The sequence below is a fragment of the Gopherus flavomarginatus genome, chromosome 9 (assembly GCF_025201925.1).
Source record: "Gopherus flavomarginatus isolate rGopFla2 chromosome 9, rGopFla2.mat.asm, whole genome shotgun sequence".
Taxonomy (NCBI): Eukaryota; Metazoa; Chordata; order Testudines; family Testudinidae; genus Gopherus; species Gopherus flavomarginatus.
Window position 1 is genome coordinate 54929346 of NC_066625.1, and position 27857 is coordinate 54957202.

At 49.1% G+C, this 27857-nt stretch overlaps 1 protein-coding gene across 2 annotated transcripts in view; it reads right to left on the reverse strand.

The window, feature by feature from the left end:
• Positions 1 to 27857, reverse strand: part of CSPG4 (chondroitin sulfate proteoglycan 4) — an 80341-nt gene that overhangs the window by 11353 nt on the left and 41131 nt on the right. The window contains exons 2-7 of one of the 2 annotated variants that reach the window (XM_050966964.1): positions 23027 to 23190; positions 15630 to 19214; positions 13816 to 14295; positions 12438 to 12614; positions 1192 to 1390; positions 70 to 204 (exon numbers count right to left, since the gene is read on the reverse strand). In XM_050966964.1, the coding sequence (XP_050822921.1) occupies positions 70 to 204; positions 1192 to 1390; positions 12438 to 12614; positions 13816 to 14295; positions 15630 to 19214; positions 23027 to 23190 (4740 nt within the window). Of the gene's footprint in view, positions 1 to 69; positions 205 to 1191; positions 1391 to 12437; positions 12615 to 13815; positions 14296 to 15629; positions 19215 to 23026; positions 23194 to 27857 lie in introns of both variants that reach the window. The other variant, XM_050966963.1, reaches the window with a different exon arrangement.

The window sequence follows — 27857 nt, forward strand, 5'->3', positions numbered from 1 at the left end:
CTGGCCCAGCTCCCCTCCTTTCAGCAGCCCTGACTGGGGTCACCCCTCTTTCCTCTGTGGGCAACTCACCTGGACACAGAGTGAGATCCTGTTTGTTTTCCAAGGTGATGACCAGCTTCTTCTGGGCGCTCACAGTGAAGAAATGCCTGGGGGAGATGTTCTCGCCATCAGATAGATTGAAGGAGAAGCCACCATCAAGGGGTCCTGCAGAAAGCATGTTAGTGGGACAGGGATCAGTCAGTGGGATCCAGTGGCATGACAGTGACAACTCTTACCTCATAGGAGGAAGGCAGAAGGTGAGAGATGCTGGTGGAACAGCATAGCAAAGCTTGTGAAGGAATGAACATAGAGACTAAATTCCTTGCTAGCCATTGTTGGGGTGCACTAGTGACTTGGGAAGCCTCGTTCAGGGCTAAATGGGCAAGAAAACTGAATCCCCCCAGCTCAGTACTGGGCTGGAGTCCACTGGTGACTTGTGTGCTTGTGTATTGGGTGTGCGTGTGTGTGTGGAGGGGAACTAGCCCAGCTCAGGAATGAGTAAGCATGGAAGCTGAATTGCCTCAGCTCACACCAAGTCAGTTCTGAGAGCTGGGCTCCATTGTAGAGTCCCCTTGTGTCACGAGGCTGTCCGTGCTTGGTGCCCTTCCTAGTGGTCATCAGAATAAAACAAGAGGACAGCCAAGAAGTGAGGGGTTCAGGAATCACGTGGGGAGGTGGCTCCCCCAGCAGCCTCTCTTATGAAGTGACAGGAAGACTGAGCCCTGGCCATAAGTGCCATGCTGTCAGACACAATGCCTGAGCTCAGAACATCACAACACAGGTTAATTGTGGGGGAGGGCCAGCCGTTGGGTGAGTTACGCATCAGGGGAAAGCCAATGTTGAGTTGAATGAACTTGCAGGGTTGGTGTAAATTGAAGCTGAGGGGATTACTCTGCATTTACAATGGGGCTAGTGAGAGCAGGATCTGCCTGGGAGACTGCAGTCTGTTCTTATCCCAGGACAGGGGGTTATTTCCAGCTGTGGGCTGTACGCTAGTGTTTATGGGCTGGGCAGTGCCATGTTGGGGTATTTGATTGGCCAGAGTTAGTTTTCCTAAACACACAACTCTCCCCACATTGATCCACAACAGGCCCCTCAGCACTCTGACCACTAGGCCCAGGAATGTCCTGCTTCCACCTGTCTGTTACCTACCTTCATGCACAAACTGAACAAGCCCACTATTTATCTGAGCCTGAGTGAACTGCAGGATCCCATTGCTAGGAGACAACTTCAGCACAACCTTCCCATTGGCCGGGGGCCTGATGGAATAAACCACTTCCTCTGGAGGAGAGTCCTCATCCTCACTTCTCAGGATACCGGGAGTGATCTCTGCGGTGGTACCTTCCTGCATCTGGGAGAAAATGCTGAGCAATCAGCCAAGCGTGAACTTGACACAGTTTCCCAAAGGGGTGGAGAGATTCCTTTGCAGAGCTAATTTCATAGCCAGCTGGGGGCCCAAACCAATCTTTCCCCCACCCCTTCACACAGAGCCTCACTGACAGCAGCTGGACTAGTCACATGAGTGTACACAGAGGGGGGAATATGCGGATAATCTGGTGCTTTCACAGGCACCATGCCACCCTGTGACTGGAGCCCAGCTGTTTGGAACTGATATTTCACAGCACAAGATGGGAAGCCAGGTGCTCACAGCCATAAAGCTAATTGTATTACCAGGGCAGCATCATTTCTTGGTTAGAACAGACAAGTGGAGGGCATGAATCTAGGGTTCTCTGCCACTAACTCACTGTGTTTCCTTGGTCAAATCACATCACCTCTCTGAGCCTCAGTTTCCCCTCTTGTGAAATGGGGCTAATGATACTCACCTCACAGGGCGCACATGTGGCTTAATGAATCTCCACAGAAGGCTTGGAGGCTGGTGAGTGAGAATTCATTCTCTCTACGAACGTCCTCTGACCCACATTTCTAACAGGCTTTGTGTCTTGGAATCTCATGCAGATTTCACCACAGTGCTTTCAACTGGATCACTGGTTTTGAGCTCTCTCCACGTAACCCCACTTGGCCAGTTCTTCTTTCCATATTATTGTCTCATTTTGCTTGTGCTACAGTCTCTAACTGAAAAGCTTCCAGTCCTACCATTCCTATCTAAGGAGGCCATAAACTGTGCCAACACACCCTTGTGGAATGAAATGTGAACTAGCTGTGCTTCCTGTAAAGCCATGGCAGCAAGTTGTAACTGTCTGGGAGAAACCTTTCTCAGGGTAATGCGCTATTACTATTATTTAGATTACACTAGCATCCAGAAGCCTCATCTAAGATGATAGCCCTGTTGTGCTAGGTGCTGTGCAGACAAGCCCCAAAGAGCTTTCAGTCTACATAGACAAGACAGACAAAGTGTGGGGGAGGGGAGGAAGCAGCTTGCCCCAGGTCACACTGCAAGAGGGGCATGAGCAACAGATCACGCAAAGTGCATGGAATTTGCAAAGCATTTGGAATGTATTCCCTGTTAGACTGATAACTGCTGGGTGTGGCCACTGGTCCCTGGACTCCCATGGGGAGGAGATGCTGCAGGCACCATTTGCCCCTGCTGGGGCAAAGTTACACTGGGGGATGGATTTGGCTGGGAGAATTTCTACTGCCTTAAATAACCGGTACATTAGATTTTACAGCCAGATATTTATTGTCTGCGATGAGCCCAAATTCTTTTGGTCTTTCATGGGGTCAAATTCCCATAAAAATCAGTGGGAGCTTGGCTCCCTGGAGGACTGTGGGATTTGAGCCAATGCCACTTTAGAAATGATCCAAAACTAAACCACAGAGACCAGGCTGGAGGTTCTGATTTTGGGTATTGTGGCTCAGCCCCCGTGTCTACAAAACAGTTGGAAAATGAGGCCAGGCGGAGAGCGTGGAATTGTTTTCAGCATGATACTGTGTGGGCTCTGTCATGCTGCGCTGGGCAGGGCTGCTCACAGCAGGAAGTCAGGCCCTGACGCTCTTTGGCCTTTGAGCAGCTCTGTGTGTTAGAACAGGGCACACCCAATCCGTACACACTCCAGCCTCAGCTGGAATGTTAGCTCCTAGCAGACACTACAATAAAAATCAACCTTTCAGCTCTGGGTTCCAGGCACTTGATCTCGACTCGGGCAGTTTTATGTGCTCACCAAACCCTTCAGTTGAAAGCTTTCCATCGTCTGATTGGGTGTAGCTTGTTCTCTTCCTATTGCAGTGACAGGATGTTGCCAGTTGCTATGGAGAAAGTTCTAAATGAAGAACATTCTTGGAACCCTCCAATTCTGGACTGGTGTCTTGGGCACACAAGTCTGCCAGTTCCCTGTCCCAGCCTCCTCTTCCAGGGGACAGGAGGACAAGCTAGTCCAAGACATAAAATCAAGCTCCTGAATATCTGTGGTCATTTGGTGAGGGAGCGAGTACCCATTGTGTTCTGCTGACTTACTTGATTCTCCACTCCCTGCTCTAAAATCTTATGCACCGTGGGCTGTAGGCTGCATGACATCCCAGAGGTGGCTGCATTTCACGGATGAAGGGATCCCTGTGATGCCATATATCTGTTGAGAAGCTGCAGCTTCTATTAAATGTGCTATATCTCCCTGCAGCTTGCATGGTGGAGATATGGCCCAGATTGTTAAAAGTATTTCAGTGCCCAACTCTCCTAGGCGTGGAAACACTTTGAGACTCGGGGCCTGAGAGCCTAATCCTGAAAACTCTCCAAGTGAGTTCTGGATCAGGCCCTAAATGACGGCAATTACTAAAAACTGTACTGTAAAATTGTGGTCACAAAGGGCTAAATCCAGCTCCCCTGGGTGGTTATTATTTGAGGGCATCTCCTAAGCACAGATACACTATATGACATGAACGGCTTGGTCCCACAAGTCCTCCACCATGAAGCAACCAGTGAAGTCAATGGCAGTTCTCTGAGGACTCCCAGGGTTGGGGCCATAGCTCTGGAGTCTTGGGTGGAAGATGCTTTCTAAATACAAGCCAGGATTGCGGGAAAACATGCCTGTTTCAGAGTGTCCCCTTTAGAGTCAAAGCCATCTGAGCAGAAGCTGCTGTTTAATTTGTGTCTGGGATCTAACGGCCCCTGAGGGTGGGAACAAATAGCTGAGGGCTCTGCATACATCTATGTTGCATTCAAGAGCTTTTGCATTCCCTCTGCCAGGTACTTGTGGCCTAATGAGGAAATAAGGTCTTTTGGAGGATTTTTAATGGCAGGTAAATTTTATAGTGGGTTCAGCATCATCCAGAATTCACACTGGCTGGGGCTAAAATGTGCAGTTCTGAGCATGTGCAGCAGTGGCACATTTCCTAAGCCAATAACTCGTAATTTATTTCTGCCCCATTGAAAAGCATTATTCCCTATCACAGACTAATGGAAAGAACTGCAGCTCGGTAGACAATGCTTCCTGAATAGCAGGAACGACTAATGGAATGTCTTGGGCCTTTACTCTTTGGGGTTTGTTACAGACAGCCTGCTCCGCAGTCACTGAAGTGCTTAATTATATTCCACATCCCCTCTGAATTATTAAAGCTTGGCACTTGGTTTCTATTCTTACTTACTCGTATTATTATATCCGGTCAGACTTCGTGTCGCCTGTATTCTCTGTGAGCACCGGGTGTAGTTTAGAGACCAACTCCAGGAATGCTTTACCCTGACTTGGACTCACTAATGGGAAGGTGTTGCTGTTATGGAGTTTCAGCCCATGTGCTAATTCCTTTCTGTGATTTATCAATGAAAATGCTTCTTTTAAAGGGGCTGAACATCTGAATAAACCCCAAACAATCTTTTTGTGTTTGCCTTGTGGCCGGTCAGTTTCACTTGTGTTTCTAGTTAGTTTCGCTTTTGGGCCACAGGGGCTGCAAGGTTGCAACCACAAGATGGCTTAAACTCCAGGGCGCCAAACAGTGCCTGTGGATGAGCTGTGTTCAGAGCAGACAATGAAGTGGAATGACTTTGTGTATCCCCTATGCCGGGAGCTGCTTTGGCCTCTGGAAGAGGTTAGAGCAGTCTGCAGGCTGCCTTGACTTTCATAAGAACAACAGAACGGCCATACTGGGTCAGACCAATGGTCTATCTAGCTCAGTACCCTCTCTTCTGACAGTGGCTGATGCCAGGTGTTTCACAGGGAATAAACAGAACAGGGCTATTTATCAAGTGTCCATCCCCTGTTGTCCAGTCCCAGCTTCTGGCAGTCAGAGGTTTAGCCAGAGCATGGGTTTGCATCCCTGACTATCCTGACTAATAGCCATTGATGGACTGATACTCCAGGAATTCTTTTTTGAACCCAGTGATATGTTTGGCTGCACCCTTTGCAACATCCTCTGGCAATGAGTTCCACAGGTTGTCTGTGCGCTGTGTGAAGAAATACTTCCTTTTGTTTGTTTTAAACCTGCTGCCTATTAATTTCATTGGATGACCCCTAGTTCTTGTGTTATGTGAAAGGGTAAATAACACTTCCTTATTCACTTTCTCAATACCATTCCTGCTTTTATAGACCTCTCTCATATCCTCCCTTAGTCGTCTCATTTCTAAGCTGAACAATCCCAGTCTTTGTAATCTCTCCTCATATGGAAGCCGTTCCATCCCCCTCATAATTTTTGTTGCCCTTCTCTGTACTTTTTCCAATTCTAGTACATCTTTTTTGAGATGGGACAACCAGAACTGCATGCAGTATTCAAGGTGTGGGCAGATAATGGATTTATGTAGTGGCATTATGATATTTTCTCTCCTATCTATCCCTTTCCTAACGGTTCCTAACATTGTTAGCTTTTTTGACTGCTGCTGCACATTGAGCAGAGGTTTTCAGAGAACTATCCACAATGATGCCAAGATCTCTTTCTTGAGTGGTAACAGCTAATTTAGATCCCATCATTTTGGATGTATATTTGGAATTGTGTTTTCCAATGTGTATTACTTTGTATTTATCAACATTGAACTTCATCTGCTGTTTTCTTGTTCTGTGAGATCCTTTTGTAACTCTTTGCAGTCAGCTTTTGGACTTAACTGTCTTGGGCAATTTTGTATTGTCTGCAGAGTTTACCACCTCACTCGTTACCCCGTTTTCCAGATCATTTATGAATCTGTTGAACAGCACTGGTCCAAGTACAAATTGTTGGGGAACCTTGCTATTTACCTCTCTCCACTGTGAAAACTGACCATTTATTCCTATCCTTTGTTTCCTATCTTTTAACCAGCCACTCATCCATGAGAAGCCCTTCCCTATTATCCTATGACTGCTTACTTTGCTTAAGAGCCTTTGGTGAGGGACCTTGTCAAAGGCTTTCTGAAAGTTCAGGTACACTATATCGACTGAATCACATGCTTGTTGACACTCTCATAGAATTCCAATAGATTGGTGAGGCATGAGTTCTCTTTACAAAACCCATGTTGACTCTTCCCCAACATATTATGTTCATCTAAGTGTCCGATAATTCTGCTTTTTATTATAGTTTCAACTAATTACCAACCTGTAATTGCAACTGGAGCCCCTGGAGCCCTTTAAAAAAATTGTTGTTATATTAGCTATTCTCCAGTTCTCTGATACGGAGGCTGATTTGAGTGATAGGTCACATACCACAGTTAGGAGTTCTATAATTGCATATTTGAATTCCTTCAGAACTCTTAGGTGAATACCATCTGGTCCTGGTGACTTATTACTGCTTCATTTATCAATTTGTTCCAAAACCTCCTCTACTAACACCTGAATCTGGGACAATTCCTCAGATCTGTCACCTAAAAAGAATGTCTCAGGTGTGGGAATCTCCCTCACATCTTCTACAATGAAGACCGATGCAAAGAATTCATTTAGCTTCTCCACAACGGCCTTGTCTCCTTTAAGGGCTTCTTTACTACCTTGATTCTCCATTGGCCCCACTGATCGTTTGGCCAGCTTCCTGATTCTGATGTAGTTCAATTTTTTTTTTTGCTGTTAGTTTTTCTGTCTTTTGCTAGTTGCTCTTCAAATTCTTTTTGGGCCTTCCTAATTATACTTTTACACTTGACTTGCCAGAGTTTATGCTCCTTTCTATTTTCCTCAGAAGAATTTGAGTTATAATTTTTAAAAGATGCCTTTTTGTCGATAACCACCTCTTTTACTCTGTTGTTTAGCCTCGGTGGCATTTTTGTGATCTTCTTACTATTTTTTTTTTAAATTTGTGGTATACATATAATTTGAGTCTGTGTTAATGGTGTTTTTAAAACATTTTCATGCAGCTTGCAGGCATTTAAAGTAACACTCTTGTGACTGTTACTTTTAATTTCTATTTAACTAGCCTCCTCTTCTTTGTTTATTTACCCTTTTGGAAGTTAAATGCTACTGTACTGGGTTTCTTTGGTATTTTTCCTCCTTCAAGGATGTTAAATTTAATTACATTATTGTTGCTATTACTGAACAGTTCGACTATATTCACCTCTTGGACCAGATCCTGTGCACCAGTTAGGACTAAATTGAGAATTGCCTCTTCCCTGGTGGGTTCCAGGACTAGCAGCTCCAAGAAGCGGTCATTAATGGTATCTAGAAATTTTATCTCTGCATCCCATCCAGAGGTGACATGTACCCAGTCAATACAGGGATAGTCAAAATTCCCCATTATAATTGAGATTTCTGTTTTTGTAGCCTCTCTAATCTCCCTCAGCATTTCACAATCACTGTCACTATCCTGGTCAGGTGGTCGGTCATATATTCCTACGCTTATTATTCAAGCATTGAATTTCTATCCACAGAGATTCTATGGTACTGTTTGATTCCTTTAAGATTGTTATTATATTTTACTCTATGCTTTCTTTCACATACAGAGCCACTCCCCCTCTGTGATGCCTATTATATCAATATACTCGTTTAATTCCAGACACTCAAGTTTACCTATCTTTTTATTTAGACTTTCTAGCATTTGTACACAGCACTTATAAAATTCGTCAGTATTTAGTTATGTGCCTTCATGTGATGTAACTGAATCTTGCGGTCCTTCTAATCAATGTTAAGTTTTGTACAACCTAAATCCTAGACCTAAATTGATCCAGCTAGGGTCCTTTTAAACAGCAAAGTCATTTGTTTTAACAGCACAGAAATAGGCATGCAGCCATTCTTTTTGAGGTTTGATTTTTTCTTTTAAATGTCTACCGCTTTAAAACACCAGGGCAGATTGATTTGTTGAAGCCCCTCTGGAAACAATCCCTCCCTGAGCTGACACAAGTGGGGCTAGTCAGCATGTCGGCATGAACCCAGCGTCCTTAGGGGAAGGGCGGTTATCCTAATGGAAGTGCTGAAGGGCCCTTGGCTCTGTAACAAAGCTGGGTTTATTTCTGGGCTATGTTTTTAGCAGCACGCCCTGGAGGGATGCATATGTACATGTGAAGGCAGCTTGGTATTGCGGGAATGCACTGTAATGGACTGGGTAATAATAATAAGCCAACAGCTGAGGCTCCCCCCCACTCTCGCATCCCACTCTTGCAAAGCAGCAGACACAATGGCCCTGCTGTCCTGCCAATGATGCCCTGCTAGCTCTCTGCTTGAGTTTCTCCCAATGCAGCAAGTGCAGGGGCGCTTGTGAATGGGTGTTTGCCCTCCCCAGCTCTGAGCGCATCCTTTGAGAGTTGGCAAGGCAGCAGCATCTCAGCGGAGTGAGAACAGGTGGGTGAGGTGGCTGGCCTTTCTCATGGCTGGAGTGCAGGGCTCTGCCCATGTTCCCGTTAGAGAGCGTGGCTTCCGTGTTGTGTCAGAGGGGCAGGTTGAATGGGATCCAGAGTATTAACCAGGCGATTATAATACTCCTGGACTGTAGCTCCTGTGATGGGGAGGGGAGGTGCTGCTGTGAGCTTGGCAGAAAAGGGATTGAAATGCTCTGTGACTAGAGGAAGCACCAGCAGTTTCCTGTGTCTGGAGCACAGGGGCTTCCTGGGTAGCAGGCCCAGGCCAGCTCTGGGGAATAAGTTCTCCCCAAGGCACTATTAGAGGAATGTCTGTGGGGAGCTGGGTGCTGAGTCAGGGACTCTAGCTGGGGCAAGGGCTGGAGCTGAGGATGGTGCTTGGCTTCAGCTGCCCCGGATGTGTTTCTTTACCTCAGGCTCTGGCTGAGTGAAGCCCTGTGCGGTTTGAGTTTGGCCTTAAAGGTGCAGGGCTGTCTTTACATTCACCATTTTCCTTTACCATAAAGCTTGCCACAGGTGGTTCAAACCCCTCCTTGGCGTGCAGAACACTTTCCTGCTCCCACCAGCCATTCAGCTTGCCAGCCCCTAACTGAGCCCTGTGATCCTTTGTGTGGCCTAGCGTGCAGAGCACTGGGTGGGGACTCAGGAGACCTGGCTTCTAGTCCCTGCTCAGCTGCTGGCCTGCTGGGTGACCTCAAGCAAGTCACAGCTATGCTCTGTGCCTCAATTTCCCCATCTGTACAATGGAGCTACTGCTACTGCCCTCCTTTGTGAAGTGCCCCGAGATCTGCTGATGAAATGTGCTAGACAACAGCTAGGTAGTTATTATTGTACACAAAATACAAAGGCAGACAGAGAGGTGAAGCAATTTGCCCCAAGTCACACAGCAAGTCAGTGGCAAAGTTGGTCCTGGAGCCCAGGAGTCCTGGCTCCTACCCCCTTCTCTGGCCAGGCATGCACACTCGCTTCTCCCTGAGTTTTGCTTTTCACCTGCAGCTCCCGTGACTTCAGCTGGAGTTTGGGGTGCTCAGCCCCTCTGTGAATCCAGCCCCAAGTTATAGGAACAGAAACAAATGTTGTTAAATTAACCCTTGTGCTGCTGATAAATAGTGCGAGGGCTGCTTCCTTGCATTAAGGCCAGGGACTAGCTCTTTCTCTCCTTTGTTGGGCCAGGCTGGGAGCTCTCCGAGCTCAGCTACCATTCGCAGGGAGCCCGCAGGACCCTGACTTGGCTTGATGTTAAAGCAGGTGCTTCCCTGGGGACTTGGTACCACTGAACTCGCCCCACTGTATCCAGTGAGACCATCAGCAGGATAATGTTCCTGTGACTGTGCTGGGCTCTTATTGCAGTACTTTGTGCTCATAATACTGGGTATGATGGTGCTTAACAGGGCAAGCCAGCGTCATAACCCTGGTTAGAGACAGAGGCACAGAGTAGCCCAGAGGCAAAGAGCAAGTTAATGGCAGAATGAAGAACGGAACCCAGAAGTCCCGAACCCCGCCCCCCCACTCTACTCGCTGGAAACCCTGCTTCCCAAATGACATCATGCCCCATTTTTCCCCAAGGGAGGGAATTCTCCTACTGCAGAGTCTCTTGTTTGCCCTCGTGGGGTTGAGCTGCTGAGGGCAGAGTTTACCCAGGGCTGGCTCAGAAAGGTATGTGTCAATAGTGCTGATGCCAGCAGTCAGGAGCAGGAAGTACCCTCAGCTGGGGGCTGGGGCTTTCCAGGCACAAAGGCTGCAGTGGCACTGAGCCCTGGCCCAGATGCCAGGTCAGTGCCCTATCAGCACAGGAGTGAAACTGGGGCGGGGCCTCCATTAGATGATCATGATGCCTGACCTTAAGGAGTCAATGTAAAATCACCATGGAAGTGAGTCACACAGGCCAATCCTTTACAGAATCAAAGGCTGCAGAGTGGACAATGCTCCCATCTTGTGTTCACCAGTGGCATTGCAAGGCAAAAGATGGAAAAACAGATGTAAGATTTGACTGAGTTCATTTTCCATCCAAGGAGCAGTTTTTTTTCTCTCATAAAAGCATTCAGGTCAAGGGTCAGTGGAAAAACTGCACAAGTAGCGCAACTACCTCAGTTCAACTGCTTTTTGCTTCCTCACACTTTGCTTTGCCCTGGCACTGCTGGCAGCCAACTCCTTAGCAACTGGAGCCGAGACCCAGAACTTTCCTTAACTACCAGGGAGTCTTTTTGTTTTATAGTTTTCCTTCTCTCCTGACACCTGGGCTGGCATTTGACTTGTGAAAGCGAGTGGCTGATAGCCATAAGAACAGGTGCTGGGCAAGCTTCCTGCAGCCCCGTTCTGTGGATCATCTTGATCTGGATCTGCAGGCCCCTGTGATTCCAGCCCTGGGATCCCCACCCACAGTTCTACCTATGCACCTCCATCCTGACCTGCAGTGCTCCAGTGATTCCAGCCCTGTACCCCACCCTGCTCTGCTGGTGCCCATCAGTCCAGACCTGCAACCTTCCCTGATCCAATATCCCGTAGGGACTAAAATACATCATTATTACACATGATAATATGAGTTGATTTGGTTTTCACCCAGGTCCTTGGGAGCAGGGTCTAATATGCTAACACATGCTGCTCCACATGTCTTAGCAAATCTTTGAGGTGGTCAGCCAATGGATCAGTGACATGCACCAGCATCAGCAAACCCAGGCCCAGGGCATGATTGCTAGTCACCCCTAGTCTGTACAAAGGGAAGCCTCGGATGCACACCTATCTTATGCATGAAGGAGAGATTCCGGCAGCACCAAGCTGCCTTCTCCTTTCTCTGCTCAAACCCGCTGGGGCAGAGCATGTCACACTCCTAACGCTGTCCTGGCCCAGTCCCCATCCCTGCCCCCAGGTAAGCCAGCAATGTGCACTCAGTATGCAGGCTCACATGGAGTCACAGGGTCTTCAGCAGTGGCTTGCCCCTTTCCCCCGAGTTAGGCTGACATGCCCCAAAAGGCTTAGGGAGCCAGCATGAATGCAGGGTGCATTGCCCGCTCCCTGGGTCACCTGTGGGCAGCAATAAGCTGTGTGCTGTGCTACCTGCTGTTCCTGCCCTGCTGCTGCAATGGCTCATCCTCTGTCCCACACCCTGAGCAGTAGGGAAAATGGCCGAGATGTCGTTTGCAGAGGAGCAGAAGGGCAGAGTGAAACCTGGCTCCCTCAACCCCAGTGCAAAGTCAGGTTACCCGGAAGTGACTCTCTTCCATGGGCTAAGTTGGAGGATGGCTGGGGATTGGACTCAGAGCTGGGCAACCAGGACGGGGGGTTGCACAGGCCTAGTGAGGGCTGTGTGTGACAGGGTATGGCATGGATCAGCTGCAATGCATCTCCAGACTGGATGTTTCCCCTTCCTGCATTGGCACCTTGGCAAGCATTGGGACACAGGACACAGCAACAGACCTGGGCTGCATGGAGCTGCAGCAACCAGGATGGAATTCTCTTTAGTGGGAATGGGGGGCTCTGTACTCTGGGGGTGGGGCAGGAGCAGTGCTGGGGCAGAGTAGGGCAGTGTGAGACAATCCCACTGGTCCGGAGGAAAGGGCAAGGAAAGGACAGACAGTAGTGGGGGGTGAGGCGATGGGGGCAGATTCCTTCTGGGTCTGATTCCCCCTTGGGGTCTAATGGGTTGCAGAGGGGAGGGAGGAGATGCACGTTACTGCTCTGAGGGGGCAGGGGATGCTGCCTTGGAGGTTGTATGGCTGGCAGCTTGGGTCACAGGAGCAGAGGTCATGGAGCTGTGTGTCCTGGCAGGGGAGGTTACCTGCAGCCCAGCGTTGATGGTGATTGTGGGCCCCTCGTCGTTGCGTGGCACGACAGTGATGGAGACGGCCTTGGGCTGGCTCTGCCGGTTGACCTCGGAGGCATTGGCCACGATGGTGAAGCTATCGGCCAGGGACTCGCTGCCGTCGTGAATGTACTGGATGAGCTGCTGCTCCACCTGCGGGCAATGAAGGTCTGAGGAGTCTGGGAGGGGCTCATCCACTAGCAGGCTCCCCCGGGAAGCCACCGTGCAGGTGGCCCTGACCACTCCCTTGTGGAGGTGTTAGGCCTGAATAAAGATATTGCAGACAAAACCAGGTATGCCAACCTGACCAAAGTCAGGCTAACAGAGGTTTTTGGGTAATTCCTGAGTGAAAAACACTGAGAAGCAGCAGCATGTCTCACAAGTGCTGGGAAAAAGTGAGATAAGAGAGAAGCTGCATTCCTGGCATAGTGCCAGATGTGCTGTGTTAGGACAGCTCCTTCGAAGAACTGATAAGAGCCCTAGTTTCCCAGCCTCCTTGTTTTCACTCCCTGGTTTTGTTCTTTGTTTGTTTTTAACTCCCCTACATTTCTAACTTTAGGCATGCATGTATACTAAAGGTGTCTAGTTTCTAGCTGTTAAAAGAAGGGGGTGGGTTGCTCCAGTGAATAATTTATGACATGACGGAACTGTCTATATAGGCTTATACTAAGATGCAAAGAGCGAGCTGGTGCTCTCTGGAGACGAGCTGCTCTCTATTGATGCATGCACTTGTCAATAAAGAGCTTTTGATCGGACCTTGCTGGTGTTGCCTGTCTCTCTCGCGGTCAGACAACGAACTTTGCCGTCTGGGTTAGAGTCCCTGACAGAGGGATGCCAAGGCTAGTGGAACTACAGCAGGGGTAGCACAAGGCCTGTGCTCATCAGAGCAGGCTTGAGTGGAGCCATACAGGGAGCAGGTCATCTGAGCTGCCATGGGGAGCTGTGGGAGGAGGACTATGGTGATAGGCCTCACATAGGCCTCCTGGTCTAAGTTGTCCATCCAGGATGATCCCATCCCACAGACCTGGCTGTGTGCACAACTCCCCCATCCCCTGACACTGGGGGAAGATCTGTGCAGGGACCAAAGGCAGGAGGAGACCCTCTGTGCACCTTGATCTCTGAACATGAAAGAAACGTGGATCCCCTCAGTTGCTTTGTCTGTTCAGCTTCCTAACCTTTGGTATCCCCGGGACCTGATTCTGATCTTGCTTTGCACAGGTGTAAATGAGGAGTAACTCCACTGGGATTTGTGGAGTTCCAGCACTGGGGGATCAGGATCAAGCTCCTGGGTTTTAACTTAGCACAAAGCCTGTCTAGACATATCAATCAGCCTCTGGAGAGTTCGGCTCCATACCTCATTCCAGGTGAAGAAGTGCAGATTGCCCTCTTCAGGTCTGACCATGTTCTGGATGATGCCGTGTCTCGGGGGCTCGGGAACCATGAACTCCACATTCAGGGCTGTGAAATAGGCGCTGGGGATGGTCAGGATGTCCGTGGAGAGGGTTATGGAGTTCCCTTCAGTCACTGTGATGTTGTGGATGTCCAGGGGGACTGAAAAGGGAAGGACTTCCAGGTCCACCACAATCCCCTCCAGGGTCTCTGCCCCACTAGCTGTGACGTCCACGGTGAACTGGTCGCTCTGCATGTCAGGCCCAGAGTGCAGGTAGAGCACTTGGCTTTCATTGATGTCCTCCTGGGTAAAGGACTGAATGGGGTTTAAGATGGGAGGCTCGTCGGAGGTGCCGCTGTGGTAAACCATCATCAGGGATCCTAAGCGCGGGGGACTGGTCACCAAGTAGATAATCTCCTGAGGAGGGATGTCCTCGTGGACTACCTGTGTCCGTGAGAGAGAGAGAGTTTGCAAGGCCTGGTCAATTCCATCCTGTGGTGGGAGAGGCACTTCATTCTTTCTGGTGGGAGCAAGGTGTGACTTTTCCCCCACTCACATAGGGAGCCCGACTCTCAGTGGGACAAAAGTTCCTGGCTGTGCCCAAAGGGGTTAAAGTGGGAATGGTTTACAGAGCAGATGGGAGTGAGGCCTAGTCCATTCTGCTGAATACCATGGGCCTGGACTCCATTGCCTAGTGCCTGGTTCATTTCCACCAGTGACAAGGGGTGTCACAGGCTACGACTCTGAGTAAGTATCATTGTACACACACTGGGCACTATGGGAATGGCCATGCAAGGAGCAGGGCAATGGAGAATATTGTATTCAGTGGGCTGGTTCTTCAGGCTCCTTGTTTGCAGTGTGGCTCTAACCTGAGAAGTAGCTCTGTAAAGATGGCATGGTGGGGTTCCATGCTCACTGTGTCTCCTGACCCCCCAATCAGATTTAAGCAGATAGCAGCTACAAAGATGGGATTTGTTAGTAGCCAGCCTTGCAAACTCCCCTGAGATCTGAGAGCCAAGTGGGCCTCTCCCCTTCTCACATATCAGCAGTAATTGAGGCTCTCCAGGGCCAATTGTGCCCCCAGATCTACCTATGCAACACCATTATCTCAGTGACATCTGTGCCAACCCACCGAGACCTGTTGAGGACATAACCTCAGACAACAGGATTGCACAGGTTTAGCAGAATTTGGACTGCAGGATCTTCATTAGCAGTGCTGATGCACAAGATGGTATGGACTCAGTCAGACTCCCAGATCCCAGAGGGTGTTTGCAGGGCTGGGCAGTTAGAACTGTATCCACGCCCAACCTTCACCACCCCGTCTTTTTACATGCAGAATGAGAAACTTTGATCTGGAAATCAGTGAGTGAGGATAACCTCGGAATCCCACAAGGCAAAAGTACTGGGTCATTCTTCACAGTAAAACCATAGTTTAAGGGATTAATGTTCCATGTACCTCTCTTTGGGAGCCCCGCAGAGCACAGTAACTCCAGCCCTCAGTTGTTTTCAGGGCTGATGTGTCTTGTGCAAGGCAATTATCACCGTGCATCATCCTCCCTGTGGGAGACACCTGCATTCACAGATTATTAACCTGTCAGTAGGAAGGATGTGCTGGGAAAATTCCTGCCCGTTTTAAGCTCTTTCTCCTATTCAATTCCAAGAAGATCCTGTAGGATTTACTAGCAGAATTTTGCTATCCCATGTCCTGTAGCCAGGAAGATACACGGGGGGAGGGTGAATAAAAGCATGGGAAGATGCTCACAGAAGGTGTTACTTACCAGTAAATAGTCTTTCTTAATCTCAACCGGTTCTCCTTGGAAGATGTGTATCTTCTCGTGGTGGATGATGGTCAGGGGACTAGGATGGGTGTCCAGGAACACAGTGATTTCCATCGTGTCTTCCACAGCCACCTGGTTAGCTTCCACGGAGAACTGGAACTTGTCCTTGGCATTCCTACTGCTGTTGTGCTGATAGATCACTTCTCCTGCCAGCAGATCCTTCTGGGAGAAGGAAATCACTGGCTGGCCCCCTTTCAGCACCACCCCCCACCTTGGCGGGGTAGTTATCTGGAACCAGATTTCCTCGTCATTCCTTATGTCCATGTTGGTCTCCAAGCTGAGGATGGAGGAGTCAATGGTCCCCTGGCTCCCTTGGTGGATGACTAAGCCAGTGTTGTTGACAATTTGGATGTAGGGGTCTGAGGCCTGTACTTCCAGGAGGGCTGCAGTTTGGTGCAGGCCGTCGGAGACCTGCAGCTGTATCCAGCCCCGGTCCGCTCCGGAATGGACAAAGAGTATCTTCTTCTTCCTCAAGTCATCCTGCGTGAAGCGATACACCTGGCGGCTCCTGTCATCAATGGAAATGATGCTACCAAAGAGAATGTCCTTCCTCACCAGCACCAGCTGTGTGTCAGAGAATCCAGAGTCCTGGTCTGTGAAGGCAATGTCATTGGTGGTCAACAGGCGCTGCCCATTCCGCACAACGTTGAAGACCTTGCTCACTACCTGGACTGGCAGGTGGTCATTGACGGGCTGGATGGAGACTCTGAAGACACCTCTCACCTCCTCCGTGTCAGAGTCAGCACTACCCTCGTCCTGCTTGATGGCCACAAATGGGATATCATCCTCTGTGGTCTCAGAGTTGTCATGCTGATACAGAAGCCTGCCCTGGAGAATGTCTTCATTGGTGAACTCTGTTATGACCTTCTCATGGGAAGGCCAGTTGGATGGTGTCCTCCAGACCAGCTTCCCATGCGTTGGCCCTTCAATCACCTCATACAGGTAGTCCATATTATTCAAACTCCTCACAAACAGGTGGTCCTTGGAGATGACAGCCTGTCCTCCTTCCAGGACAGATAGAAGGACATTGGTCAGGACAGGTGCATCTGGGTCCCCCCCAATGCTTATCATATAGGTGTACATGGGGGAATACTGGGCATTGGCAGTGACACGGAACTGGAAAGAGTCTTCAGTCTCTTTAGAGTTTCGGATTGTTGCACTGTAGCTAAGGTGTTTTCTCTGCAGGTCCTGTTGGGTAAATCCAAAGCCCTCTGTCAGCCTGCTACCAAGAAGCTCAAGGTTCCCCTTTTTCGGTGCCTGGATTATCATGTAGTAGAAGGAAACTGGGTCAGAGCTTGGATCCTCCAATGCAGCTTCCATTTCCCTGGTGGTGATGTTTTGGTGCCGCTTATTCTTCATCTGAAGGGGGACCAGGGTCTTCATCTTGATGGTGGCCTTCTTGATCCTGATTAGGAAAGTGTTGTTTGGTAAGGTCTTCTCACCAACTTGGATCTCGAACCTCAGCTTCTCCATTACATCTTCCAGATGGTGCTCAGGATCCATGCTGAAGTACTGTATGCGCCCTTGCACAATGTCCTGCTGGTGGAAGGACTCAACTCTCTTCCACTCCCCTCCCATGCTCCCTTGCTTCTGGACTTCACCATACCGGAGAGGCTCTGTGAGGCGATACAGGATGTTCACTCTTTGTTTCACAGCATTGGTCTCCACAGAGAGGTTGGCTGTGGTAATTGGAACGGCACTTCCTTGTGCGACAAACAGTCCAGTGTTGTTGCGCACTTGGATGTCAGGCTCTATAGCGATGACTCTTAAAGTGGCCACTGGGCTTCTTACCAAGCCATCGCTAACTTGGAAGATGACCTGTAATGCTGGGCCATTCTGGTGGACATAGACCACGTTGCCTGCTTCCAGGTCCCTGCAGGAAAACTCTTCTGTGGGCACCCCAGGCTTAAAGTCATATTCCACGTAACCTTCTTCCATCCTCTTGCCGCCAAGCAGCTGGAATTTCAAACTGTCACAGGGTGTGTCGTCATCAAGGGCCTGGATGATGTCCGTGTTTAGATGCTTTCGCGTGTGCTCCAGAATCACCATGAGGTCTCCATGGGGAAAGATCACTTGCGGGGCATCATTGATGGGATTAATCTTTATTGGCAGCAGGTATGTCTGGCCTTGCCATAAACACTCAGGAATCCCCTTTCGGGTTGTGACGGTTACCTCCAGCATCAGCTGATCCATGGGACCTTCGGAGCCATCATGAACATACTTGACTTTCCGATTCGCTATGTCTAGCAATGTGAATTTCCTTCTGCTCCTAGAGCTGTGTATGTCTAGTTCCAGCTGGCCATGCCTGGGTTCGTTTGTGACACTAAAGAGGACTTGAGACTGTCTGATGTTTGCGCTGCTTAGGTCTATTGTAGGTTGGGTATGTTGCCATTCCAGGAAGGCCATGCTTCCTTCAGCTACGACCAGGGGACTGACGTGCAGCAATTTGGTGAAGTTAGCAAACGCTGGAGGGAGGTTGGGGTCAAGGTGGCATGGTTCTACCACCGGCCCTAATGCTCCCTGCCAAACAACAGGAGTTGGGGTGGTGGGTGCCTCATCCCGCTCATATGCGTCCTCATAATCTGAGTATTGCTCCTGCATCCTGCAGCCGGGTGTTATGTCCTTTGTGACCAGAGCGTCTTGCAGGCTCTTCTTCTCCAGGTTGACCCTCAGGTCCTCCATGCAGCCGATAAAGGAGCTGTTAGCAGTGCTGCCCCCTGAAGTGAAAGCAAGCCGGCGTTCCTTTAGCCTGCGGGAGGCGTTTTCATTCATGCCGCCGACAAAGAGGCTGCCCTGGAGATCAAGGTAGCTGTGGATGCCCCTGTTGGAAGTCCTCGAGGCATAGTAGTCGACAAGGATCTCAAACTTGTAGATGTCCACATGGAGCTTCACATAGTGCTGCTGCTCATCACTGATGAAGATGTTATTGTGCAGGATGACGGCCCCATTGCCTTTCTCCACCACCCCCCTCAGGCGTCCGTCATAGATCTCCAGGTATAGAAAGTCATTCTGCAGCCCTGACTGGTAGATCAGGGGGGCATGCTTGATGCTTGTCACGATCACAAACTCGATAGTCCCTTCTTCTCTCGCGCTCCACCCCGGGAAAGCGATATAAGAGCGTGGGCCCAGGAAGCCGAAGGGGTCATCTGGCCCAGCAGAGAACTCCTCGCTGCACCCCTCTCGAACCTCGTGGAACATTGTAGAGGCAGCATCAGGTGCCCATGGAGAGAGAATATTGAGGCCATTGAACTTCGCCATATGGAGACAGCCTCTGAATGGAGAGCTGGACCCAGTGAGGTATGGCAGCTCCAGACTCCCTGTCCCACCCACATAGAGGCCGTACTGAATGTCCAGCCGCTGTAGGGGACCTGGGATCTCCACAGAGGTGTTAAAGAGGCCATCCACTGTCAGAGTCATCCTACCGTCTCCCACCAACAGCTCAGCATCATGGATTACTAGATTATTGAGGCGTGGCCCTGCTGGAGACTGGAACATCACTTCTTCTGAGCCCAGCTCTAGTCTGACCTGCAATGAGAGTGGGTGAAAAGTTGAGTTAGAACCTTGGGACAAGTCGAAAGTTCTCTGGGATGGACAAGGATACAGGGCATGGCCTGGGTGTCCTTGTGCCCCAATAATCTCCAACTGCCAAGACAACCCCTTGGGGCAATGAGCCACCAGATACAAGTCACAGCAGCCCAAAGTCTGCTCCCATTTATGCTGGGGACCAGTCCAGCTTTAGGCTGGCCTTAGGATAAGGACAGCATAAAGATAGCTTAAAGATATCCTTGCTCTGCCCTTCCCTCTGGTTTTGCACCAAGCACAGCTCCACAGGACCAGGAGATCCAGACCTCTTTCTTTTTCTGTTATGAAGATATAGCTGTTCCGGGATTGGCTGATGTGCTCTTGTCCTGTGAGCCCAGCATTGCAGAAAATGTTATGAGTCTCCAGCCAGACAACTAAAACTCACACATCAGAAAAAGCAGTTCCCTGCCCCAAAGAGCTTCCCATCTCTTTAATGTTAAAAAACAAAGAAGGAGATGAAATGCAAAAATGATGCCAAGGCAATTGTAAGGTTGCATAGTTGAAATAAATTTTAAAAGGACTTATGTAATGCAAAAACAACCAGGGCCAATTTCTCTTCAAGTGCAAAAGTGCAAAGCTGCATTGAACTCAAAGGAGCTACACCCATTTGTGCCAACACAGAATTTGGTCCAAGGTTTCAAAAGCAATATTAACATGGCTTCTTTGCACATCCTGGAGACATTGACACAGGTAGAACTATATTAAGCAGCGCATTTCAGAAGGAAAAACAGGAATAGGAAATACAGGGCAACTTACTGATGCCACCTTAATGTTGCATTGATGCAGTTTGTTGCACACGAATGCACAGGGCGATTGATTGCCACATAAAAAGCTCAGCACATGGCACAGATATGACACAGACCTGATAACTAATCTGTTCCCCTCATACTAGAATGGGCAATACCTTTGGGAGCTGTTGATAGCTATTGGCAAGTGCTGGCTTTTGGCGGGTGGTTGCTGTGGATGTGCACATACATGTAGACAGTTTAGGTAATTCAGCGATAGGTATTTCTCTGCTGCTTGTAACCGGGCTGTCTATCAATCTGTCTTGTAATTAAGCATGTGTCTGGTGCTCATCAGTTAGGGCTTGGGGGTCCCTTAGCCTGTGCATCTGTCCCGGAGCATAAGGAGAAGTCAGAAAGTCCTTTATGCTTCTGCACAGGCTGCCTAGACTAAACGTCTGGGTGTGCCGGGGTGAGTAGGTGCCTGCGGCTCCCACCCTGGAATAAGGGAGAGGGGCATGGCAGGAAGTGGGTGGGGTTTGGCTCTACCTCTCCCCCAGTGTGCTGGCCTGCAGAGCTGAACTGGGGTGGAGTAATAATTTATCGCTGGGTTTATAGGTGCTGGAATTAGGAGTTCTGGGGATGCTGCTGCACCCTCCTGGCTTGAAATAGTAACAAACACCAAATACATGGTTTCTGCCTTCAGCACCCCCACTATAAAAATTGTTCCAGCACCCTGGCTGGGATGGTTCATCTAGGGTGGTGGAGTTGTGGATCAATCGATTGTCTGTCTGTCCTTCCCTCCCTTCTATCCATCCTAAGATACTCCCCCAGCCCCTCCACAGTATATCGAATCTGAGTGCCAGACGCTTTCTCTAAAGGCTCCCTTCTCTTGGCTCCCACCCTGTCTCTGGGCCTGGACCAGCAGCTCCTATCCAGGCTCATGTCTTGAGTAGGTCAGATGGGGGCAGCATTTTGCAAGCAGTGGGGGCAGAGATCCTTACTGGCTGCAATGCTCTACCTCCCCCTTCCATACAGAGGAGACAAGCCACGTGCTGACTCTTCTTTTCTGATGTCCTCATTGCCTACGAGCTGGCTTGGTTCTGCTTCGTAACCACTGCTCTCCCTGCCTGCCAGGGAAATAGCAGGCTAGATTTCCTCAGCCGTCCCCACAAAGAGCAACCTCGGAGCCTGGCTAAGTAGAGGGTTGGAGGAAGGAACCTGAGGGACGAGGTGGGCAGGATCTCTTCTAACAGATGGCCTCCATTAGAGAAACCTCAACCCATCGTCTCCCAGGCGCTGCAGCCTGCCAGGCTCTGTAGTCCGTGGGGCAGCCCTGGCAGCTCTCTTGGGCCTAGAGAGGTGTGGGGTAAGGGAATGTGTGTTGGGGACACTCCTTCTTGTTCTTTCTTTGTGGCAGACCCTGGTACAACCACAGAGACAGGGGGTTCATCTCTCTGCCCCACTCACCCCTGTGGCAGTCTGGGCCGTTTCCCAACTGGAGTCCTGGATTTGGACAGCGGGTCGCTTTTCTGGAGCTGCCACACCCTGCTACCGGACTGTCAGCAGGTGCAGCATTAGTTAGCATCAGGCTCTTGTGCCGTGCTTGCACGGCATCCTCACAGTTGCTACCTGAGCAGGTTACAGGTGGGCTTGGATTCAGGGCTTTCAGAGCTGGACAAAATAGCCACCTTCACAGTGAAGGTGTTGGGGGGAGGAATGCTACAGGCTCTGTCTCACCACGATTAGCAGAGCTCCTGATTAGCAGCCAAGGAAAGGGTGGGAAGGGATAGCTCAGTGGTTTGAGCATTGGCCAGTTAGACCCAGGTTGTGAGTTCAATCCTTGAGGGGGCCATTTACGATAAAAATCTATCTGGGGGTTGATCCTGCTTTGAGCAGGGGGTTGGACTAGATGACCTCATGAGGTCCCTTCCAACCCTGATATTCTTTGATTCTATGACAGAGGACCAATTAAAACAACTGTAGGGCTCAGCACAGATGGTGCAATCTGCTCTCAATAGCACTGGGCAATAGGCCAAGACCCACCCACCCTCCCTCCTGGAGTTTTCTACCAAATCTGGAGCTCTCTCCTGAGCTGGCTGTTTCTGGGACTTCCCCCTGAAGGATGTCCTGTCCCTCCTGTAAAAGCAGCAGAGAGTCCTGTGGCACCTTGTAGACTAACAGATGTATTGGAGCATGAACTTCCGTGGATGAATACCCGCTTCTTCGGATGCATCTATCCCTCCTGCTCAGTGTCCTTTGCCTTAGACACATCTGCTTGGTCTGAGTGCTGGCGGGGGGTAGCACTCCTGTTCAGGGTCCCAGGGCCTGGCTTCACAGGGTGTTTTGTGGCTTTGGTTAGTATCCAAAAAGAAGATGCTGTCCTTAAAAATGTGCAGCATGGGTGGACGTTACTGCCAAAATCACACTGCCAGACTTGCAACCCTCCATTCCTCCAAGATCCCAGCCTCCTCACCAGGGCTGGCTTTAGGAAGTGCGGGGCCCAATTCAAACAGTTTCGATGGGGCTCTGGCAGAGATGACTAAAAAAAAAACAAAAAAACCACCACATGTAAAAAAGCACGTGGGGCTTGTACTCACCAGGTGGTGCTGCGAGTCTTTGGTGGTACTTTGGCAGCAGGTCTTTCACTCGCTCCAGGTCTTCGGCAGCACTGAAGAACTCACCACCGAAGTGCCGCCAAAGACCCAGAGTGAGCGAAGGACCTCCACTGAAGTGCTGCTGGAGACCTGGAGCGCCGCCAGGTGAGTAAAAATTAAAAAGGCGCCTCTAGCCAGGGAAGGGATTCTCACTGGGCGCGAGGCCCTCTTAGGTGCAGGGCCCGATTCGGGGGAATAGGTGGAATAGGCCTAAAGCTGGCCCTGCTCCCCACCGTGCTTCTCACACTGTGTCAAATCCCAAAGTAAGCAGATACAGCCCCAGTGATGTCAGCAGAGACCTGCCCACTCACCCTGAGGCCAAATGTGGCCAGTAACCTTGCTATGCCTGCTGCAAGGAGGAGAGAGTGTTGCTGACCTGCAGGACGCCAGAGCGGAGCTCCACCAGGAGATAGTCAGTCTGTCCTGCAGCCAGGAAGAGGAGCCCACTCCACTGGCTTGTTGAAAACTGCAGGTGGAGCTGGACTGTGCTGTACACCTCCACCAAGGGCATCTCCACATAGCCGTCTCCAAAGAAAGAGGCTGCTGAGAGGGAAAGAGAAGAGGTTCAGGGCCTGGGCTCCTGTTAGGTGACTCAACCACCACATGGGGCCAAGAGAACCCCCCTCCTTTCCCCTGCAGAAGGGCCTCTGCCCTGTGACCTAGCCGTGGGGCTCCCTTTGTAGACCATCAGCTGTGTTCCTAGGCAGTCCACCAGAGGTTGCTGGTGAGCAACATGCGGCACACTCTCCAGTCAAAGTGATGGACGTTTGGTCTACTGGACGGGGACTTGGGAGACCTGGATTCTATTCCCTGCTCTGCCACTGCCCTGCTGGGTGACGTTGGCAAGTCACTTAACCGCTTTCTGCCTTAGCTGTTAGACTGTAAGGTCTTTGGGGTATGGATGGCCCAAGAATACTTAGTCTCAATGGTGCCTAGCACATTGTGGCCCTGATCTCATCTGGGGCCTCTGGCACAACTGCATTACAACTGGGGCTGAGTGTCTTGCCCCCATAGCGCCAGCTGCAGCCAGGCCAGGATGAGAGACGGGGAGTTAGGGGTTAAAGCCAACTCTTTCATCTGGCAGTGCACAGCAGCTGCCATCTGCAAGAACCCAAGTGTCTTTGCTATTCGAGTTTATTTTTTTCTGAGCAATCTTTTGTTTTTAACCTCAAGGAACCACTTATGGGGCTAAATTAATGGGAGATCTAATCTCCTTGCTGGATTTCCATCAGCCAAGAACTGAAATACTCTAACCTCTCCAGCCCCTGTGTTATTTCATCGCCCTGCAGCATTCAAAAACCCTGTGAAAAGCAAACACAACTGGAGGAAGCTGCACATACCCCTCACTGTCACTAGGTGGGGAAAGCAGGTCAGCAGACTAACACAAAACTCAGAGGGGTAGCCCTGTTTGTCTGGATCTGTACAAAGCAACAAAGAGTCCTGTGGCATCTTATAGAGCAATCGATGTATTGGAGCATAGGCTTTCGTGGGTGAACCCTGTGGCACCTTATAGACTAACAGATGTATTGGAGCATAAGCTTTCGTGGGTGAATATTCACTCACGAAAGCTTATGCTCCAATACATCTGTTAGTCTATAAGGTGCCACAGGATTCTTTGTTGCTTAACACAAAACTGTCTCTTTTTGCTACCCGCTGCCCTCCTGAAGAGCGTTATACAACCTCTCACTCTTCTGGTGTTCTGCAGTGCATATGCCCAGGGCAGTGTTATTTAAGCAGATTCCCTCTCTTCCTCTCAGGGGTCTCTGTTGGTGTCACCTTCAGGAGCTGCCCAGCTCTGACAGCAACATGCTTCGCTCCACAGAAATGTGTTGCTAGTTGTTGGGCATCGGCAGCACAGGAAGAAGTAAGGAAAGCGCTTCAAACAAATCCTTTCCCGGGTGTCCCTTTCCAATGGGACGCCATAGAGCTGGGTGGTAAAGACGAGGAAGGCCGTGTTTCTCAGAGTGCAGCTAGCATGAGATTGGGCTGGAGCGAGATCTTTCCTGTCATCTTTTCACAAGAGCTGGTGTCAAGTATCAGAGGGGTAGCCGTGTTAGTCTGGATCTGTAAAAGTAGCAAAGAGTCCTGTGGCACCTTATAGACTAACAGACGTTTTGGAGCATGAGCTTTCGTGGGTGAATACCCACTTCGTCAGATGCATGTCACATGCATGTCACATGCATCCGACGAAGTGGGTATTCACCCACGAAAGCTCATGCTCCAAAACGTGTTAGTCTATAAGGTGCCACAGGACTCTTTGCTACAAGTGCTGGTGTGTGAGCCCTAGAGTTCTGGCCAAATTCCAGTTTCAGATATGGCTGGTAGAGGTGGAAAAGGCTCATTCGACACCCCACTGCAAGGAACGGACATAAGGCTTCAGTAGTGGCTGTATCAGTTCCTGGGCCGGAACCTCAACTGGTGTAAATCTGTATAGCTCCATCAAAGTTAATAAAAGGACCTAGATGTACACTCGCTGAGGATTTGGCCCGCTGACCGTATTCTCCACTTTGTTTTAGGCAAAGGATATGTATATTCTACCAAAATTTCCTCTGCCATTGCAGTTGGATACAGTATTCTTCTTTATTCTCGGTGTACGCTACTGTGTGCTGTTGCTTTGCACTGTTCAATAGTTGCTGAATTTCACCCCCAAAGTGGCTTCTTTTCGGTGATAGGGAAGTTTATTCCTTTATACATCTGTATGTGCACAATATATATCTGTACAGCTATCTATTTTCCACACAAAAAAAGCATATTCAAAGAATTTAAGATTGCAAAGTCAAACACTCCAAAGTTTGTAAATGCTAGAATTAGGAGCAATCAGAAAAAAAGCATGTGCTCCTATAATTAAAGACGCTCTCATAATGCATATGTCCAAAGAGGCAGAATTAAAGTTGCTCAGGCAACCCAAATTCTGGCATTTCCTAACTTTTAAAACTTTTGAGTGCTTGACTTTGCAAAATTTTAGAACATTTTAATGTAGTTTTTGTATATGTGTGTGTGTGTGTGTGTGTATTACTTAGTCCATCCCATGCTTTTCTGCTCATTGGGCTACCCACATTTGCCATCCTTGCCTGTCAACTGCCCTTCTCTCCAAATCTTCCCATTTCATATCGAAGTGCTTGATGTCAGTCAGAACTGTTCTTTTCCATGTTATTCGCCGTCTTCCTCTCTTTCTCTTGCGTTTTCTGGCTTCCATTCAAGGGCGGTATTTGGTAAGTGTTCATTTTCTATTCTCAGCACATGTCCCAGCCACTGATGTCTACTTTTGTAGATTATTGGTGAGAGGTATGTGTGTATGTATATGTATATATAATATGTATATGTCCATAGTATATATATGCATATATGTATAGAATATACACATGGTAGATAAATATACAGAGTCCCAATCCGTGCAGTCTCTTAAATCAATATACAAGTTTAAAACAAAATTTTGCACATTCCAGAAGCAACCTTAACTCTGCCTGGTATCACTGCCCAGTTTCAACGTATAGGTCAGAGATCCTCTTACATTTTCCCATCCTCCATCGCTGTTGTTACAAAACACTGCCCATCTATCACAGACCCTTGCTGGTTCACCCACCCGTTGGTGTCCAAAGACACCAACATCTTGCCTCTTATCCTTTATATACAGAACAGAGAGTTGACTTTGCCCAATCCCAACAACCGTTTAGGGTCAAACTATGGCGCACCTTGGGGGACAGTCTTTGAAGTTAAGAGGGTTTAGGGCTTGGCTATCCATGCCCTTCTCCCTGGCCATGCCCCTTATCCTGGCAGTCATGAGGTGGGGTGGCAAAGGAGCAACCATAACAGCTCCCCACTACACCAGGTTCTGCCGATGCAGAAGAGATTGTCTAGAGGCTGGGTCTGCTGGGTTTTGAGCCATTTTGCATCAGTGGAATGCTGCTTAGGCCCTGGCCTCTCATGTCTTCAGTGGATTTACTCCTGATTTACCACTGGTACAAATGAGAGGAGAATCCAGCTCACTCCTTGCAGCTTGTTTGCCTTCAAACAGCTCCTAAATATCAGCTGCCTTTAGGTCTCTGATTTTAGAAATTTCATCGTTGTGTCCAAACTATCACATTCTACGTTACGTATTTGCAGCTTTTAAGAACCTCAGAAGCTTTCCTGTGTGACTTGAGATTGAGCTCAGTTATCTTGGTGACTGAAGCTGACAGCTTCTAGAACTGACAGGAAATTAACCAGACTTATCCCCTGCAGGTAAAATTTGCTAATACAGGTTGAAGAGGAAACGGAAAGCAAACACAGCACTTGGTGACTGCGGAACAGCATCTGTAAGGGACAGTTTGAAATAAGCCCATCTTTGGAAAGGTTACAGATAATTACACTGACTTGCCTGGAAGAGGCAATGCCAGGGCTCCTGCCTCTTTGACATATTTTCTTATAGTTCAAAATCCTGTGTTTGGTTTTTAGCTAAACCTTGCTCCTTTGCTGCTCTACTCCTACCCATCACTTTCCCCTATGTAGGAGTTTGCCATCTGAGCTTTCAAATGGTCTTCTGAATCCCAGCCTTTAGGGACAGCCTCACAGCTTCAATAACTTAGGGGCGTCCCTGATGTTATTTAGACACATAAACAGTGTTTTCATTCACTTGCAGAGTGGAAGCTGCCCATTGGTGTCCCTTTGAGAATTACATGTGTATTACATGTATATTACACCTACTTTTGGCTGAGCAGAAGAACCAACATGTACACGCTTGTGCTTGTTTGAAACTCGCCCTCCTAGTTAGCACTGGGCGCAGCCACCAGCACATCTGAATTGCTTGCTCATTTCCTGGTTGTTACACACGCCCTTGGAAGCCTGTTACACATGTGTCATTTTGGAAGCCTGGCCCAGGTGAATCACAAGAGGTGTGCTTTTAGCCACGAGGGCGTTATAAGTCACTGTCCTCCTCTAAACATTGCTCCTCTGGCCTTTTTTAAAAACTAGATTTGCCTTTCTTTACTGCATTGGCTGTTTCACTAGGAGGCACTCTTCCCTCTGAACTGGCACTGAACCAGCGCCTGGCTGAGGCACGAGCCAGGAAGGCACTGCCAGATGTGTACGTAGATACTTAATTGGGCATGATTTTGTGCTCTCTATCTCACCTTTACATTTCTACGGCATCGGCCTGCTTGCAAGAGCAGCTGCCATTTTGTGAGCAGAGCTGAATGCAGTGTTTCTGAGGAAACACACATTGTGCTCTG